The sequence below is a fragment of the Phocoena phocoena genome, chromosome 16, assembly GCF_963924675.1.
Source record: "Phocoena phocoena chromosome 16, mPhoPho1.1, whole genome shotgun sequence".
In the NCBI taxonomy this organism is placed as follows: Eukaryota; Metazoa; Chordata; class Mammalia; order Artiodactyla; family Phocoenidae; genus Phocoena; species Phocoena phocoena.
Window position 1 is genome coordinate 676,290 of NC_089234.1, and position 18,154 is coordinate 694,443.

General features: G+C 58.9%; 1 protein-coding gene across 1 annotated transcript in view; it reads right to left on the reverse strand.

Moving 5' to 3' along the window:
* INPP5A (inositol polyphosphate-5-phosphatase A) overlaps nt 1-18,154 on the reverse strand; it is a 183,950-nt gene that overhangs the window by 44,519 nt on the left and 121,277 nt on the right. The window contains exons 6-8 of the mRNA XM_065894444.1: nt 11,517-11,620; nt 5,657-5,709; nt 4,102-4,221 (exon numbers count right to left, since the gene is read on the reverse strand). Of these exons, the coding sequence (XP_065750516.1) occupies nt 4,102-4,221; nt 5,657-5,709; nt 11,517-11,620 (277 nt within the window). The remainder of the gene's footprint in view (nt 1-4,101; nt 4,222-5,656; nt 5,710-11,516; nt 11,621-18,154) is intronic.

Below are 18,154 nucleotides of genomic sequence, written 5' to 3' on the forward strand. Positions count from 1 at the left end.
AGCCGAGGGAGGCTTTAAGACTTTTGATATCAAAGAATGTCGGAAACAATGCTGAATGTCAGCGGCTTTCGGGAGATGCAGACCACCCGCGGTCCCCAGCCTGGGTGAGCACGCAGCTGGCGGGGCCACAGTCCGGCGGAGAAGGACGAGACGTCCTGAATGCTAGCGAAGCCCTGAGAACACCGCAAACGAAGGCCAGCAAGATGGTGGACGAGCACGGACGGAGCTGCCACGAGGGACATGGAGCCGGAGGGTGGGAGTGACAAACCCACGATACGAGCCGCAGAGGGAGGTGCCCGTGCTGCCGTTCACGTGACACTCCAGGACATCATGTAAGGGGCTCACGGAAGCCTGCATCCCCCAAAACAACAGAGGATGCAAACATGCAATAAAAACATATACAATACTGCACACATGTTAACACACACAAGCGGTCCAGGGATGTGCACAGGGTCCAGGAAAGACAGGCACTGGATCAAGACGGCGGGGGGGCAGACTGGGGGGGCGGGTACGACGAGGGTTCAGGACAGAGAACACAGGGGCACCGACGGCACCCTCGTTTCACTTCTGGACAGGACAAGCACGGAAAAACGTAAACCTGACACTGCCGAGCGGAGGGCGCATGACTTTCATCGTAGCCTTCCACACCTCACTGGATGCCTGGCGCCAGGAGCACGCAGGAGCCCAGACCTCGGCTGGGGAGGAGCTGGGGCGGCGAGGACGCTGCCTGGTGGGCCCGGGACTCCTGCGTCTGAGCTGGGCTCCAAACAGACACGGGACAGTGGCCACCTGGGCCTCCAGGCTGAGGGACGCCTGAGTGGGGAGGTGGGGGCCACAGGCACCAGAGCCCGCTCTCGGGGCCACCGGCCACGTGGGGCGTCCCGATGACCCGCATCCTTAGCACCGAGCCTGTCTTTGCCTGGAGACCGGTGGCTTTTCTTCTGCTGGCTGACCAGCGAGGCGAGTTCTGGGAACGGCCCTAAGAGAAACCCTGAGACGAGGGTCTTTGAGCAGCTGACAGCTGACGGATGACCGCCCGCAGAACGACAAAGGGGAGCTGTGTGGCAGCCGCATCACACCGCCGCGCCCTGGGAAACTAATTGCTCTGAATTGTTCCGGGCAGCATTATTTTTCTGGCAATCATTTTCTTTGAAAGCCCAAAATGAGCATGAAACAACTCTTTTGACCGGACATAAAAGTTAAATGTCCCAATGTTGATCAAATTAACTTCAGTGCTGTGACAATGGACTGTATTTGTGAAGAGATACTGGGGGACAAAGGGGCGCTTTATGCCGAGATTTCACAGTTGTGATGTAAAAATGTTCCTGAGGACCTGGCCCGGCCGCATTGCATAGGGAGACACAAGAGCCCTGTCACTTGTGGAAAAAAAAATCTCACTTCACGGCCGAAAGCTTGGGAGAGTCCAGGAAGGACTGTGTGAGCTGCAGTCCCTGCTGCTGAGTTAATGCCCCAAACGTTCCCCAGGAGCGCGACTGTGCGCCTGGAGAGGGACCACCTGTCCCCACGGGGGCACAAAGGTGCACGCGGCACACACAGCCCCCCAGAGCCCCGAGGAGGGTCTGAGCCACCCCTCCAGGCAGACAGGACCCCAGGCCCCGCGCAGAGGCCCCAACACAGCCCACTGCAGCGTCTCTGAGCCTGACGCCCTTTGCTAATTAGAGGTTTGTCTTCTCTTAACCTTGCAGAGCGAGAGGTCTTTTTTTAATTTTCTTTTTTTTTTTTGGCCCCGACTCGCGGCACGTGGAATCTTAGTTCCTCGACCAGGGGTCAAACCCACACCCCCTGCATTGGATGCACAGAGTCTTAACCACTGGACCGCCAGGGAAGTCCCAGAACAAGAGATTTAAAGCAAAAAATTATTGCACAAAAACATCAGTTATAATTTACCATAAAAACCCAGACGAACCCACTGGCCGCCCTTTATTAACACTGGAAATCCTATTTTCCAACGTCTCCAAGGGGAATCCTTCCCACTAAGCCCGTCACAGCAAGGGTGTCATGGGCATGGTGCTCTGCAGGGGACATGCATGGCGGGCGCTGCTCGTAGCGTAAACAATTCTGAAAGTTCACACGCTTCAGACGAGAGTTTGACTCTCAGGGTTTTTTGTTTTGTTTTGTTTTGTTTTAAATAAGCTTTTTATTTTGGAATAATCTTGGATTCACAGAAAAACTGCAAACACAGCACCGGGTGCCTCTCGGTTTTAACCCGAGGTCCCCCCACCACCTTGTGGGGACAGGACCTGGGCTGACGTGCCACCTTTCCCGGGCCTGACACCCTCGCTCGGACGGAAACGCGAGCCTGCGAGGCTTTACGGGGAGATTAAGCCGGGAAGGCGGGCTCCCCTCGGGCTCCGCACTGTTTCCCTGCGTCCACGCCGGCCGCAGACAATGTTCCCAGAGGTTCCCAACGCCCTGAATGGGAAACTGTTGGTGGCAGCGTCCATTCAAAGGGCCAGCATGGCATTGTCCTCCCAATCGGCAGAGAGAATGCGGTCTGCTGGTGGCTGCCAAAAGGTTAGCATCCCCGATGAAAGGGCGGCCCGTCATTCACCGCCGACAGAGCGGCCCTTTGTGCGGGCGGCCCGGCCCCGCGCGGCGGAGGTCCGGATGCGGCTGACTGAGCGCCCCACAGAAGCCCTTCATGGGAACGCAGAGCTGGGGAAGGGCCCGAAACGCAGAGGCCGCTTTCCCGGGGGCTGCAGAGCACAGGCGGTCTGGGGCAGTGACACATCCTCAGGCCATCCATCTGACGACCTGACCACAGCCGCCAAGCCCAGCTCATTCCCCATCCAGCCGGCTCCAGCCCCAAAGGAGGCCCCAGAGAGGGCCCGGGGACCGCAGGGTCCCAGCCGCGCCCCAGCCAAGCAGCCCCGGGAGGCCGGTCTGGCCGCTGCGAGATGAGCCCTCCCAGAAGGGCCGCTCCCAAGTCTGATGTGACTGCACGCGCTCCTGGGCCTCCTCCCGGACCAAGGCACCGTGCGCATCAGGCTGGTGCCGTGAGGGCGGACAGCCCAGGGCCTCAGCACAGACTGGGTGATGCTGGCGCCTGGCTGCAGACAGGGTGAGGGCAAGCAGACCCCCGTGTCCCCCACGAGGGGGCCTTGGATGGGGCAAGGGGCCTGATCTCCGGCAGCCTGGAGGCGAACTGGCGGCCACTGTCTCGTCCCGCTGACTGGTGGCATGGGGACAGGCTCCTGGCCTTCCGGCTCCATCCAGGGCGCGTCTCGGCCGAGCGCGCATAGAAGGAACAGGCACAACTCATGGTCTGGGCAGGCTGGCGAGGTCCTGGGGAGATCTGAGACCCCGCCCCAAGCCCAAGCGGACCAAAGGCCCCACTTAGGGCACGGGCGCTGGTGGGAGAGGACTCCAGCTGAGGACTCGGCCGCTGGACGCGCTCCGGCAAATCAGGGCCCGACGCAGCCTGTTAATTGGGTGTGAGGAGCTCCCTTTCTTTCCCAGATGACAGCCCATCAGCGGCGACCCCGTGAGAGGTCACATGAGACCATCGCAGACAGAGGGAGGGCCTCAGAGGGACCAGGGGGGAGGGTCCTGAAAACCAGCTGTGACGGGGGCCAGGGCGGTCGGAGGGGTGTGCTGGGAGCCTGGGCAGGTGATGGGAGGAACTCGCGCACTCTGACGACCACTGAGGCTGCCTCCCCTCTGGCCAGGGGCCCGAAGCTGGGCCGGGAAGCTGGGGCAGAGCGGTGTGGGAGGCGGCGCTCCGCCGGGCAGGGCAGACCTGCCCGGCCAGCCGCTCCAAGGGGCCTACAGCCGGAGCCCGGCGGGTGGGCCAGAGTCTGGGAAGACTCAGCCCGCGGCCAGCGGGACCCCAGGCCAAAGGAGACCTCCGTCTGCCATGGCTCATCTTCCCCCCAAGACGGAAAAGAAAGTGAGGCCACCCATTGTCCAGCGCGTCTGGACGGGATAACGGGAGCCTTGGTGCAGGGGTCGGGCTTTGTGCATTATCCCTGGGTCGACACTGACAAGTTTCGTATTTTTGGTAAATAGGAAAAATGGCTTAAAGAGCAAGCCACGCTCCTCCCAGGAGGTGGGCGGGGGGAGGCCCCCCTCAGTACCCACCTGTCGAGCACGTAGCCCAGGGCCTTGTGCCGGATCCCCGAGTACACAGAAGGGCTGGTCTCCCAGGCAACCAGGTTGGAAGCATCGTGGAAAAGATGGATGTTCACCAAGTCGAAGGCACTGTGGGGACAGAGACAGGAAGCTCGGAGGAGGGCTGGAGCTGCCCGGCCGCCTGGGCCAGCCCCCCATGCCGCCCCACCTGGCTCCTCAAGGCAGGTGCACCCACGTTGCCCAGGTGTGTCCTCCCCCGAGGTGTGGTCAGAGAGGACACACAAGACCTGGAGTCCTCACACAGTGAAGTCCCCACACGGACGCTGTACTCGGCCAACGGAAAAGGGAGCTGTTTCTCTGAAGAAAGGGACCTACACAGGATCCCAGGAACTTTCCTCAGAACGGGGGGGCGGGGGGAGCGGGAGGGAGGCCGGGGAAGGGGTGACGGGAGGGGGGAGGGGGGACAAGGCCCCTCCCCAGGCCTTAGCTCCCTCCGCGGGCAGCTGGTGCTACAGCCCGAAGCCCCCTGTGCCGCCCAGTGCTCACCATGGGGTCCCCATGCCATGAGGGTCACTAAGGGATTCATTTCACTCTCCAGAAGCAGCCCCAAGCTCACAGCCCTTGGAAAACCCTTGGGGAAACCCCGGCAGCCCAGTGTCGCCTGGGCTTCTGCAGGGACGTGGCGAGGCGGGTTTGGCCTGTCAGCCTCTCGGGCCCAGGGAGCCCTGGGGCATCGTTGCAGCCTGTCTGCCGCACAGCGAGGTGGGGGCCATCCGCAGAGCTGGGACCACCAGGCCCCATGATCCAGTGAGACACGTGCGCTGACCTGACAGCACTGTCCCGGGCCAGATAAAGAGCTCGAATTCTCTCCTGTGGCCTCATGAGGACCCACTGACCCCAGGCGGCCACCCCGTGCCCCTCCCACGCTGCACCGGGGGGGCCCGTGGGACTAAGGACAAGGGCAGGAGTTGGGGGGTCAGATCAGGAAGGCTGCGGCTGTCTCAGCTCCCTCTCACGCTCTGGGACCCTGGCCTCAGGGAACGCCCTGACCTGCGTGGCCCCAAGGAGGGGCCCGCGTGGAAATAGCAGGGGGGCCGCGGTCACTGGCTGACGCTGGCACCTGACGGGAGTGCAGCTCCTGAGGATGGGCCGCAGCCTTGGCCTGAACAAGCGGTCAGCTAGCGGCAGGTCGGGCCTCTCCCCAGGGAGACACCCCAAGCCCAGGACCTCACGGTGCAGACCGTGGCCTCAGTCCCTCGGGCCCGACCCCAGGTGGCCGAGCGCACGTCAGGGAAGCAGGACCCGCTGCTGGACGCAGCAGCAGGGGGACCGCCATGGGGAGGGCCTGCCAGGGCCCCCATGGGATGGGGGGGCGGGTGGGAGTGAGTGCTGGGACACCAGAGTCATGTGCCCGGCAACCACGCTCTGTGTCACACGGAGTCGCCAGAACAAAAAGGGTCAAAGAGTAGAGGGTCGGGTCAGGTCGGGCAGCCTTTGACGGAAGTGCCCCCCGCAGTGCTAAAGGGGGAGCGTCCTGGGACGCAGGGGACCACGGTGGACGTACCAGTCCGCAAGGCACCACCTCGTCCGGATGAAGCCTTTCCTCGACCACTTGCACTGAAAAACAAACAGGTCACACTTGTCAGCAGTGAGGGGGGAGGAGGGCACGCCTGGCTCACAGGCAGTCGGGGCGCCGAGAAAAGTGGGACCACACGGGCTCCGCACTGGCTGCGGGCAGGGAGGGGACCATGAGGCACGACCACCACCATCTCCCAGACCAGCTGCAGGGGCTCAGTCGGCCAGGCCATGGGGGGCCCCAATGGATAGGAGGACGCCCTTGGCCAAGTTCAGGGGGCCCCGAGCGGCGGCTCTAGCAAGACCTCCTACGCAGCTGGCAGGCCTGGCGGGTGACAGGACGCGTCTGAGCCGGAAGGAAGCTGCGCGGTCTATGTGGAGAGGCCGCCACTAGCAGGCTCGGGGCCTGCGGCGTTATCGCCACGAGAGAGCCGTGTGGGACCCCGGGAGGCAGACAGACACAGAAACCCCATCTTTACTTCTGCTCCACCAACCCCACCTCAAAGAAAAGAACTTCTGCTGGAGAAGCTGGGAGAAGCCTCGCTGAGCCGCCACCCGTCCTGCTGTCCCGCAGCTGGGGTGGCACCTGCCCCGCCCAGCGTCAGCGGCCACCTCGTCCCCTCATGCTCACGCTGGGAGGGGAGGAGGGTGGGATGCAGCCGGGCTGCCCAGCAGCCGCTCTGTGACGAAGGACGTTCCGTGTTGGGGGCCGCGTGTGACAGTGTCATAATCAACTTTCACTTAAATGGCCACACAGCACAGGGTAGCTTCACGGCCTGAGCAGTTTTGGGAGTGGGGCTCCGCCCGGCAGCCCTTGCAAGTCTGCGGGAGGCACTGGGGACCTTCCTGAATCCCTGGTGGCAAACTTTACGGTGCTGGAGGGAACGTCTGTCTTCTCCGGGACCCTCTGCCCACATCCCAGGGCAGCGTGTCAAGCGTCCACGGAGCACAGGGGCTGGTCCTCGGGCAGGGGGCACGTGGGGCTGTGCCGTGGTGACAGGCGGGGGCAGAGGGCGGAGACCGTGTGGTCCCGGAGATGGTAGCCGGGTGGGACCCAGAGACCGACGCGGCGAAAAGCACTGCCTGCTGACGGCCATGTCCAGGGAAGTGGGGGCCCAGGTCAGCCACGCATTTCTCTACTTCGTGCAGACAGTTCAGCGGCTAGAGCGCTCTCCACGCGCCTCCCTAACCACCGTGCCATTTGTTTCTACGCCCCCGACAGCCAGCCGTCACGAGGAGCTCCGCCCTCTTCTGCTCCGTTCGTTTGGCGCCCCGTGGGCTCCTAACCCCACCCCTTGCCCAGACTGCTCTCACAAGGTCACCACGGCCTTGAGTTCCGGACGCGTCCTCAACCGGACCGCTGATTCGCTGACCCTCTCTCTGACCACGTCGGGTTCAGAATCCAGCCCGCTGTTCAGCGCAGCACCTGCGGGACCCAGGAGCCCTCGAGGTTGAGAATCGCACCCAAGGTCACATGGCAAGTGGTCACCCGCTGGGGCAGGCCGCAGGGGAGCCAGGCTGGACGTGGGCCCGGTCAAATCCACCCGAAGGTCCGTCGCCTTCTCCCACTGCCGCAGCGGGAGTGGGAGGGGGTCGCCACGCACACCGGCTGTCGAGGGCGCCCCGCCCCGCCACAGCCTCTCCAGGAGAACCAGCGACTTGTCTTCCGTCTGGAGCCACATCCTGCAGAGAGTGGGAAGCAGGCGCTGCCACCCTGGTGCCCTCGTGCACATTCGGAAACCAGGAGCTGCAGCACAGGGCGGCCTGACTCCTGGGCTCAGGGCGAGCCTCCGGAAGCGGGACCAGGGTCTGGGCCGGTTCCCTGGGAGCAGCCGGCAGGGCAGCCTGTGGTCAGCACACACGGAGGGAGGCTGGGGCCTCCAGCACAGAAGCTTCCGGATGCAGGCGCTCGTAGCAAATGGAGGCGGGGTGCAAGCGGGCGGGGCTGGGCCTCCTCTGCCCCTTCCCAGCCCAGTGCACGCTCCCAGGCTCACTGGTCATCGGCCGCCTTCTCAAGCCACCCAAGGCTCCAGGCGATGGCAGACGGGACGGCAGTGGCTGGGGTGCCCCGGGGGTGTCCACCCCAGTTCTCAGAGAGGCTCTCACACTGGAGTGGGAACCACATCACGCCCGGGTCTGGGCGGGGCGGTGGGGGGCCGCCACGTCGTCCACCTGACAATATTAGGTCTCTGCTCAGACGCCCTGTTAATAGGATTCCTTTACCAGCAGATGGATGGCGAATACAGGCGGTTTCATCTACTAAAAGACGGCATAAATCACGGTGAGAAAAGGGAGGCTGCGGGAAGGTTATCACCACCCAGCCTCCCCATGAAAGGCCCGCTTCAGAGCATTAGTGAAATTAATTCATCTTTCATAAGAGCTTGGAACGGTCCCTGTGATGTATGGAAACAACCAATTTCTCACTACGGGCAAGAGGAATAAAATGCCTCGGCCCCGATTGACGACGCAGACCTGCCTTTCAAAAACGGTCTCGCGTTGTCTGGAGTGCTTCCCCCAGAGGCAGCACGTGGAATTCGCGCCGAGCCAAGAGCGCCCACAAGCCACCAGGGGAAGTTCTGTCGGTTTTATGTGCAGTGGGCTGTAATTATTTGGAATTGCATCACGCCTCCATCATGGTGATTACGTTTAGATTGCCCTTAAGTGACGGTAATAAAGGAAAGAGAAATCAGTCTTAAACTAATTCCCTCCCCCAAAACGTGTTCCAATAAGGCTAAAGGCCTGGCCTGCAGGCCCAGCAGGAGGGGAGCAGCCACAGCACAGCCTCCTGGGCACCGCGGCCCTGCCCGGCGGCCTGCTGACCTGACGCACGCCAGGCAGGGGCTCCTAGCAGGATACGGGAGCCCGGCAACGGTCCTGGAGTTTCTTACACCTGAGAAATTCCACGCAGTTGACAAACATCAGAAGCATTTGTGTTTTTCTCAAAGATTTTCCTTCTGTTAATTTATCGAGATGAGAGGAAAATGAACAAGCCCTGAAAACTCATATGTCATCAGACCCAGCGGAGCACACGCTCGGGCAATTCCATGGAGCAGAACGGGGCCCCCAGGAAGGCCAGCACCCCGGGGCGGGGGTCACCTTGTCCCAGCAACACGCCGCTCTAGTCGAGACATCGGGGTCTACCCAGAGACCCCCCCAGCCTCCTCCGCCCAGAGACGCGCTCCCCCCTCTGCCTATGGATGACAGTGAGGCCGCCTGGAGTTGGGTCTGAGGAGGGCTCAGTGCCCCCGGCCGGCACCGGCCAGCACCTCGGAGGGCACAGCACATGGGGTGTGCAGGGAGGTGGGAACCACAGCTGAGGTCCCCACACCTGCCCCCCCCCCCCACAGGTCAACCTCAGCCCAAGCTTCACAGCCGCCTGGGCCCTGGTGGGAAGAGAAATGCGGGGAGACCCCCAGACACGCTGCGGCCTCTGGGGAGGGAGCCCGCACAGGGCAGAGCCTGAGGGCCGGCGGGGGGCGGGCAGCGGGCAAGCCGGGAACGCAGAGGCTCCCGCCCAGGTGCCGGGCACCTTCTCCGGAGGAAGCAGTGGGGCCCCCTCTGCCCACCCAGGAGGACACGGTGACCGTCACAGAAGCCTCCTCTTCGGGAGCAGCACAGCTCCTGGATGACAGATGCCGGGAGCCTCCAGTGACCCCAGCTCCGAGGGCACAGGTGAAGTGAGAGGACCCCAAATTCTGGAGTCATCGGCAAGTGACGAGAGGATGAGGGACAGCTGTGGGCTGAGCGAGTCCCTGGGGCGACGGGGGCCGCGCGCTGGGCGTCCAACCACGAGCCAGGTCACCCAGTTGCGTCCCAGTCCTTGGCGGGGGGCGCAGAATGGGAACTCCATCCCAGGCACCAGGCGTCCCCTGGGTGGGCAGTGGCCTGGGGGAGCAGCACCTCGAGGGAACGGGCGGGTTCGGGAAGAGCAGAGGCCCGCCTGCCATCCCTGCCACCCGCCAGTCCCAGGCCACCGGCTCGCCTTGGCACCTGCCGCGGCTCAGGACTCCAGTGGCAGTTAAAGGGGAGAGCTGCAAAGATACTTAACTGCTCAGAGGGCTGCCTCATGTGCTCCCCGCCCAGCCCCACGCAGGCCCGGGCCCAGCACTGCCCACCAGCCACCCAGCCCCTGCGCTGATCTGGGCGAGGCTGGCTTCGCGGCCGTCCCCAGCAGCCTTGCCTTCTCTGCGAGGTGCGTGGACCCTGGACGTCAGCAGGGGCGTCAGGGTCCCTCCTGCAGAGCAGCGGCTGACATGCCAGAGCCTCTTCCTTGGCCCGTTCAGGGCTGTCCCCAGCGGGCCTCTGTAAGCTGGCTCTCCCGCTCTTAAGGTGCCCGCGTGGGGGAAGAGGCCGAGACCCTATCTGTGGCGCTGCAGGCCCCGCCCCCGGCCTCCCCACAGCTTGCGCCGTTTTCACCGGGGTCCCTGGTTGCTCTCAGGCCAGGGCCAGTGCCGGCTCCCGTGCTACCTGCAGGGGAGGGAGGGTGAGTCTGGATCGGGATGGGCCAGGAGACCGGCACTGATGGCCTCTGAAACTGACTTCTCAGCCCTCGCCCTGATCCGGGGAACCTTGGGCCGGCCTCCTGCTGGACACGTCCACTGGCCAACGTCCCGGGAGGACTGCAGGGCTCACGGGCTCGGCCGCACTCATGGGAGGCTGAGAACGGAAGCTTCCGGAGCTTTCCAGTCACACCCTCCTCCAACCTTGGACGCAGAGCAGAGGGGAGCAGTGCCGAGGGGCAGGGGCAGCGGCGGGCGGGGCGGAAGACGGGCCCCTGACACCGCGTCCTTGGCCGGGGACGCGGCCCATCCTTCAAGGCGCCGGCCACCTTTCCTCCACCGCAGGATCGGGTCATAAAGCAAGTTAATAAAGTTGCGGCCTTGCTGAAATCAGCTCCCAGTGCCGCGGGAGGGGCGGCTCCACAGAGTCATGGCGGGCAATCCTCGACCAAGCAGACCTGCCCCGTGAGGTTTCAGGGGCCGTGTGGAAACGCAGCTGTGAGGAGGGGCCGCCCGGCTCTCAGTCTCACCCCCGAATGCTTCAGTCACGGGTCACTTCCTACTGCGAGTCAACAGGCCCCGAAAGGGAAGGTGATCCAGTCTGGATCAACACCCGGACTACACAGGTGACGAGACTCCAGACACGCTGGCCGTGAGAGTATTCGCTAAAAATCCCAGGATCCAAAATTCTGTGTACAGCGCAATGGCTACATAAGAATAACAAACGAGACAAAAATGCACTGAAACCCAGAGGAAACACACGCACGCCTCCCGACTGTGTCTGAGCAGAGGGTGAGAAGCAACCCCGCACTTCCCTCTGCTGGAGCGCACAGGGTGGGGGCACCGGCTCCGAGTATACGGCTGCGCCTCTCTGGCCACACCCAAGGCTCTGCCAGGGAAGAGCCCGGGGCTCACTCAGCACCCTGGGGATGGGGAGAGCCCCCCGAGTGCCACTGTCCCAGCACACCCGAGCTCTCTGTTCGGGTTGCATCACTGGCCAGATCGACCTGCTCACGCTGAGGTTTGCTGGGAGGCCCCTGGCACACCCCAGGCCCCAAATGAACAGATTATGGTTTTTCTGCCTCTCTGGGGGAAGGTTCCTTTGCCTGGAAACGATGATGATTGGAAAATTTACCTACCGACGTAACGATAAACACCACGGGCTCTCCCAGCCCTCATCTAAGACTGCCCAGATGAACCCACGTGGGTTTTAGAACCTCCCAGGACAGAATACTGGAGCGTGACGGCAGCCGGGGGATCCCCACTGTGAAGTATGAAGATTTCACGTCCTAAATTCCACCTGAAAGTAAACGCACTAGTACGAGTGTGGCCGGCGGGGCCCCGACGTACCTCGGGGAAGTAGTCCTGCGGGAACTTCTCTTTCTCCAGCATGGGCGTGCTCTCCAGCGTGTCTGAGTAGATCTCCTTACCAGTGACTTTTTTATACTTCTTGGCTAGGAAAGAGCAGAAGAAGGACCCGGGGGTAACTTCAGTTCTTCTCCCCCTCCCCCCAGCTCAGGGCCACGTGGGGTCCCGTGTCCCACCCGGGCAGTGCTGTGGAGGCGAGGGAGGGCCCAGGAGGCAGACCCGACGAGGGCCATGCCCCCAGGCAGGGCAGCTGCTCCCGGGGACACCATGGCTCGTGCATTGCCATCCCTGGACCTGGAATCTGACATGGGGCGTCATTACCCGCTCCGAGCTCCCGGCCTGCGGATTTACAGGGGCTAACTGGCATCCTCTGAGCAAAGTGCGACTGTATTTAAAAGGGCCGTGGAGTTACCGTCCACTCACACTTAAGATGAATTCATTTAATAACATGGATTTCCTCCTTGCATCCAGCCAACATCACTCCTAACCAGGGAAGGGGAGTCCTTACGTGAGACGGGGGAAAGGGATGAAGGCCAGGCACTCTGGGCCACCCGCCCCGTCCAGTGTCCCGCGGGCTCTCCCTGCATCTGGCTGACGCCCTGCACACAGGGCCTGGCCTGGTCCTTTCACACCCAGACCTGGGATCGTTCCTTTTCAGAGACCACCGTGGAGTTTAATGCACAAATGTGTCTATTCCTCAAACTCTTACTTGTCTGGTGGGTGGGAAGGCTGTCAGCCTCCCCACGAGATGCCAGCAGAGAGCCCAGGCAACGGGGGGCCTGCCGAGACCACCACGGGGAGACCCCAGCCCAGGCGGTCACCAGACTGCCCCCACCGGCTGCCGGAGCATCACCTGTCCCCTGCTCCCGGGCCAGGACACTGGGGTGAGGGTCCTGGGGTGTGTGGAGATCCCTGGTGTTTGGGACGAAGGACGAGCCGTCCCGTCAGAGTGTCTGTGGAGGCCCTGCTCCACGTCCCACGGGCAGCCTCGCCTGCAGTCTCTGGGCTGCCTGCCCCCACGGGCCCACTGACACACAGACAGCACGTGACGTGGACCCCTCCCCCAGGACGGAGCTGCGCTGTACCCACTGCTCCTCTGACCTGGCTCCCAAACCACGGAGACGAGCCTCAGACGACAGGTGCAGCTGGCTCTGAGGCTACCCTCCCACCCCCGGGTTCGCCCATCGGGGGAAACGCAGGCGAACCCACGAGCCAGGAGGCTGGTGCCTGGGAAGGTGGGCACAGGCCAGTGTAAACAGATAAGGCACGAAGCCACGACCCACTCATGACACCCACCTGCGGTGGGGATGACGCAGGACTGTGTTAATCACAGGAGGCACTTACTGTAACCACCCATCCATCTCCGTGGAAGGACAGCGTTGATCAAACATCACCCCGCACAGCCGGCATCAGGGTGGCAGGGGGGCGGCGGGGGGGAGTGCTGTCTGCGAGGCACACCTGCCGTCACTGGCACGTCGCGTCCAGCTCCCCTTTGCGAGGCGGACGGGCCACCCCGGCCCCAGAGCGGGGCAGCTGACCACTCCTGCTGACGGCAGGCCTGTCCCGCACAGACCGCCCGGGGCGCCAGGCTCTCAGGCGGCTCCAGCCTGCAGTGTGCACCCACCCGCCTCGCCCCTCCCTCCACCCCGCCCAGGCCTCCAACTCCCCTCCTGGGCCCTCCCTGCACCAGTGGGCACCAGGACGTCCACTGAGTGCCGTGGGGCCCGGCCAGAAGCTGAGGACGCGGACATGGGACGCAGACACGACCCACAGAGTGGGCCTGGGCATGAGGCGGGGAGATGGACGTGGGTTAGGACACGGGACGTGGATACTCCCCGAGTGTGGAGGACGGGAGGGTGTCACCTGGGGGGCGGTCAGGGGAGCCCCGGAGCAGGGCGGAGCTGAGCCTGATGGAGGAGTGAGGGGTGGCCCTGGGCCCCCACGAGGCCTCTGAGGAGGGTGAGGGCCGGGCGGAGGTCCAGCCTCTGGCAGCGGCCGCCTCTGCCAGGTCCTAGGGACCCCCCTCCTCCCGACATCCGGGCTCGTCCCTGGGAGGCGCCGAGCTGCTGCTGGGGCCATGCGGGCCCACTGTCTGGGCGCCCTGCAGGGGGTTATTTATCCCTCCTTCCTACACCCCTTTGCTAACCGCCAGTATCGCCTGGACCTGAGAATAAAGAAAGTTCTTTCTAAAGGTCTGCTCAGGATGGGGATCCTCGTAGCAAAGGCTGAATCACCAAAACAGCCCACTGGGGGCATCGGTTCATGAGCTGCAGAGGGGTGGACGCCCCCCCCGAACAGACATCCTCAGGACGCATGGATGCCCACAGGGCAGACGCACCAGCCCTCGGTGAGCCAGGCGGGCACAGGTGCAGGACCAGCCCTGAGGCATGGGCAGCCACCTGCAGGCTCCTGGGAATGAGGACAGGGCAGGGGCTGCAGCAGCGGGCAGCTCTGCTGAGATGAAACCCCAGCTCCCTTGAGGAAAGAGAAGGAGACGGGGGGGTGGGGCGGAGGAGGCCTCTTCCTTAAAAATGAGCCTGTATTTGTAGAGCAGTTCGGGGATTACAAAAACTGAGCTGCAAGTGCAGAGTTCCCATCCGCCCCCCGAACAGCTTCCCAGCATCTTGTGGTGGTGGGCTCGTACGCGCTAGGGGTCCTGACAAACGCACAACGCCATGTATCCACCGCTGCAGTGGCACGCAGAGCACTTCTACGGCCCTGACCCCCGTGCTCCACCTGTCCATCCCTCCCTCCCCCAGCGCCTGTCAACCAGCCATGCTTCTACTGTCTCCGTCCCTTCCTCAGTCGTTGGCCACATGCTGCAGGCGGCCTCCTCCAGTGGGCTGCTTTCCGTCAGGAACACACATTTTAGGTTCCTCCTAAAAGGTTCCTCCATGAGTTTTTGTATCTTGATAGCTCACTTAGTTTTACTGCTGAATAATACTCCCTTGTCTCTGGACCACAGCTTGTTTATTTGTTCATCTGTGAAGGACATATTCTGGTTACTTCCAGTTTTTGCTAATTACGAATCAAGTTGCTATAAACATTGCTGTAAAGGTTTTTGTGCAGACATTAGTTTTCAACTCATTTGGGTAAATGCCAAGGGATGTGTTAAGAGTATGTCTAGCTTTGCAAGAAATTGCCAACCTGTCTTGCAAAGAGGCTGGACGGTTCTGCATCCCACCAGCAGTGAGTGAGAGCTCCTGTTGCCCCACGTCCTTGCTAGCACGGCGTTGTCAAGTTTTCAGATTTTAGCCATTCTCATAGGTGTGTAGTGGTTTTAATTGTTGTTTTAATTTGCATTCCCCTGGTGACATATGATGTTGAATATCTTTTCATCATATGTTTATTTGCTATTTGTATATCTTCCTGGGTGAGATGTCTGTTCAAATCTTTAGCTCACTTTTAAATTGGGTTGCTTTCTTATTGTTGAGTCTTAAGAGCTCTTTGTATATGTTGGAAAACAGTCCTTTATCAGGTGTGTCTTTTGCAAATATTTTCTCCCATCTCTGGCTTGTCTTCTCATTCTCTTAACAGTGTCTTTTGCAGAATGTAAGTTTTTCACTTTAGTAAAGTCCAACTTAAAATTATTTCTTTCATGGATCATGCTTTTGGTGTTGCATCTAAAAAGTCATCACTGAACCCAAGATTCACCTACATTTTCTCCTATGTTATCATCTAGGAGTTTTACAGTTTCACATTTTACATTTAGGTCTATGATCCATTTTAAGTTTTTGTGAAGGTGTAAGGTCTGTGGCTAGATTCCTCTTTGTGTGTGTGGATGTCCGGCAGGTTCCAGCACCACTTGTTGAGAAGAGTCTCTTTGCTCTGTTTTGTTTCCTTTGCTCGTGTGTCAAAGATCAATTGACTGTATTTGTGTGGGTCCGTTTCTGGGCTCTGTCTTCTGTGCCATTGATCTATCTGACTCTTCTTTCACCAACACCACACAGTCTTGACTGCTGTAACTTTATAGAAAGTCTCGATGTTGGGTACTGTCAGTTCTCCGACTTTGTTCTTCTTCTTCAATATTGTGTTGGCTCTTCTGGGTCTTTTGCCTCCACATAAACTTTAGAATCAGTTGGTCAATATCCACAGAATAACTTGCTGGGATTTTGAATGAGCTTGTGTTGAATCTATGGATCAAGTTGGGAAGAACTTGACAATACGGAGGCTTCCTATCCATGAACATGAACCACCTCTCCACTTCTTTGGGTCTTCTTTGATTCCTTCAATCAGATTCTGTAGTTTTCCTCATGTAGATAATACATATTTTGTCAGGTTTATTCCTAAGTACTTCTTTTTGTACGTGTGCTAAGGTAAATGATAGTGTTTTTACTTTCAAATTCTACCTGTTCAGTGCTGGTATCGAGGAAAGCCACTAACGTATGATATTAACCTCATATCCTGCAACCTTGCTTACTGGTACCAGTTTTTGTTGCTACTGTTGGTGGTGGTGGTTCCTTGGGATTTTCTATGTAAACATGTCACCTAAGAACCAAGACAGCCCCTTCCCATCAATAAGCCTTTAATTTCCTTTTTTTTTTTTTTTTGTCTTATTGTATTAGCCAAGATTTCCGGTATGATGTTGAAGAGAAATGGTGAGAGCGGCCATCCCCGCCTTGTTACTGACCTTAGGGTAAAAGTATCTAGTTTCTCACCATTAATTCTGATGTTAGTGTAGAATCTCTGTAGATCTTCTTTACTGAGTTGGGGAAGATCTCCTCTGTTCCTAGTTTGCTGAGATTTTTTATCGTAAGTGGGTGTTGGATTTTATCAAATGCCTTTTCTGTATCTATTGATATAATCATGGGATTTTCTTCCTTAGTCTACTGATGTGATGGATTGCATTAACTGATTTTTTGGATGCTGAATCGGGCTTGCATATCTGGGATAAATCTGAGTTGGTCATAGTGTATAATTTTTCTTACACATTGTTAGTTGTGAGTTGCTAATATTATATTGAGGAATTTGCATCTTCTGTTCATGAGAGATACTGGCCTATAGCTTTCCTTTTTTGTAATACCTTTATCTAGTTTTGTTATTAGGGTAATGCTGGCCTCATAGAATGAATTAGGAAGTTTTCCCTCTGCCTTTATTTTCTGGGCGAGATTGTAGAGAATTGGTATAATTTCTTCCTTAAATGTTTGGTGGAATTCACCAGGGAAACCATCTGGGCGTGATGTTTTTAGAAGGTTATTAATTATTGATTGAATTCCTTTTAATAGACAAAGGCCCATGCATACTATCTAGTCCTCCCTGAATGAGTTTTGGTGGATCGTATCTTTCAAAGAAGTAGGCCATCTAAGTTATCAAATCTATGGGCACAGACTTGTTCACAATATACCTTTATCATCCTTTTAATGTCCACAGGATCCGTACTGATGACCCCTTTCTCATTTCTAATACTAGTCATTTGTGCCTTCTTTTTTTCTTGGTTAGCCTGGCTAAAGGTTTACCAAGTTTATTGATCTTTTCAAAGCACTAGCTTTTTTGGCTTCATTGCTTTTCTCTCCTGAGTGTCTCTGTTCAATTTCACTGACGTATAGGCTCCGATTTTATTATTTCCTTTCTTCTGCTTATTTTGGACTTAATCTGCTCTTCTTGTTTTCCCAGGTTGCACAGGAAGGCTAGAGGAGGCTGCAATCGGCTATCTCCCTCCCCCGTTGGTTAGGCCCTGATCAGACCCCAGTGGGCTGGGCTCAGGGTTTCCCTGAGGGCAGGCCTTTAAGAAGAACAGAGCTGTCTGGGCATACTTCACAATAGCTACTTTCCCCTCCCCTGCCAGAAATGTCTGGGGATTTTTCTTTCATCTTCGGCGTGAGAACCTGGTTAGCTTCCAGGAGGTAAAGCCCGCGACAGTGTAGGCCCTGAGCCTGGGTGCGCTTCCCCCACCAGCTGCCCAGGCTCGGCCTGTCTTAGTGTCCTGACCTGTGGTGCTCTCTGCTCAGTGGGCTCTGACCCTCTGGGCCCGTCTGTCCGTCTCCCCGGTTTGGGGCAGCAGTTTGCCCTGTGACCTTGCTCCTCTGAGGGACCTAAGAAGAATCATCCATTTTCAGCTTGTTTGGATTGTCTCTCCTGAGGACTGAGTGACAGCTTCCAAGCTCATCACGTGCTGGACCAGAAACTGGAGTCCCTTTCATCCCTTTTCATCTCAAGTTTCTAAGTAGGAACACATTTGTTAAAATTCAGGCTGTTTCTTTTCAAAAGTTGATTCAAACTTCACAAACCTGGATTGCTTTTGCTGTAGTTCAATTCCAGGCAGAAGTGCGAGCCTCAAAGAGCTGGGGCTGTGGAGCAGGGGCCGGCGGCCCACGCCTGCCTGAGACCCCGGCCTCGCCCGCGCTGGGGATCCATCGGCAGCAACACCTGCCACGCCACGCCCCGGGGTGTTTTCAGACTCGACACAGCCTCCCGCCAGGTTCGCCTGCTCAGGGCACGGCCGCTGCCCATCTTATAATGGTTCTTGTCAGTGATAGCATGAAGGTTTTGCTAGAGTCAAATAAATGTACATCGAAGGTACGGCTGTAAATAAACTGTGTGCTAGCCAGGTACTTTCGGACGAGTTTGATTTAGTAATAAAATATGTCTGCAAATGGTTACTTGGAAGAAGGAAAAGTTCA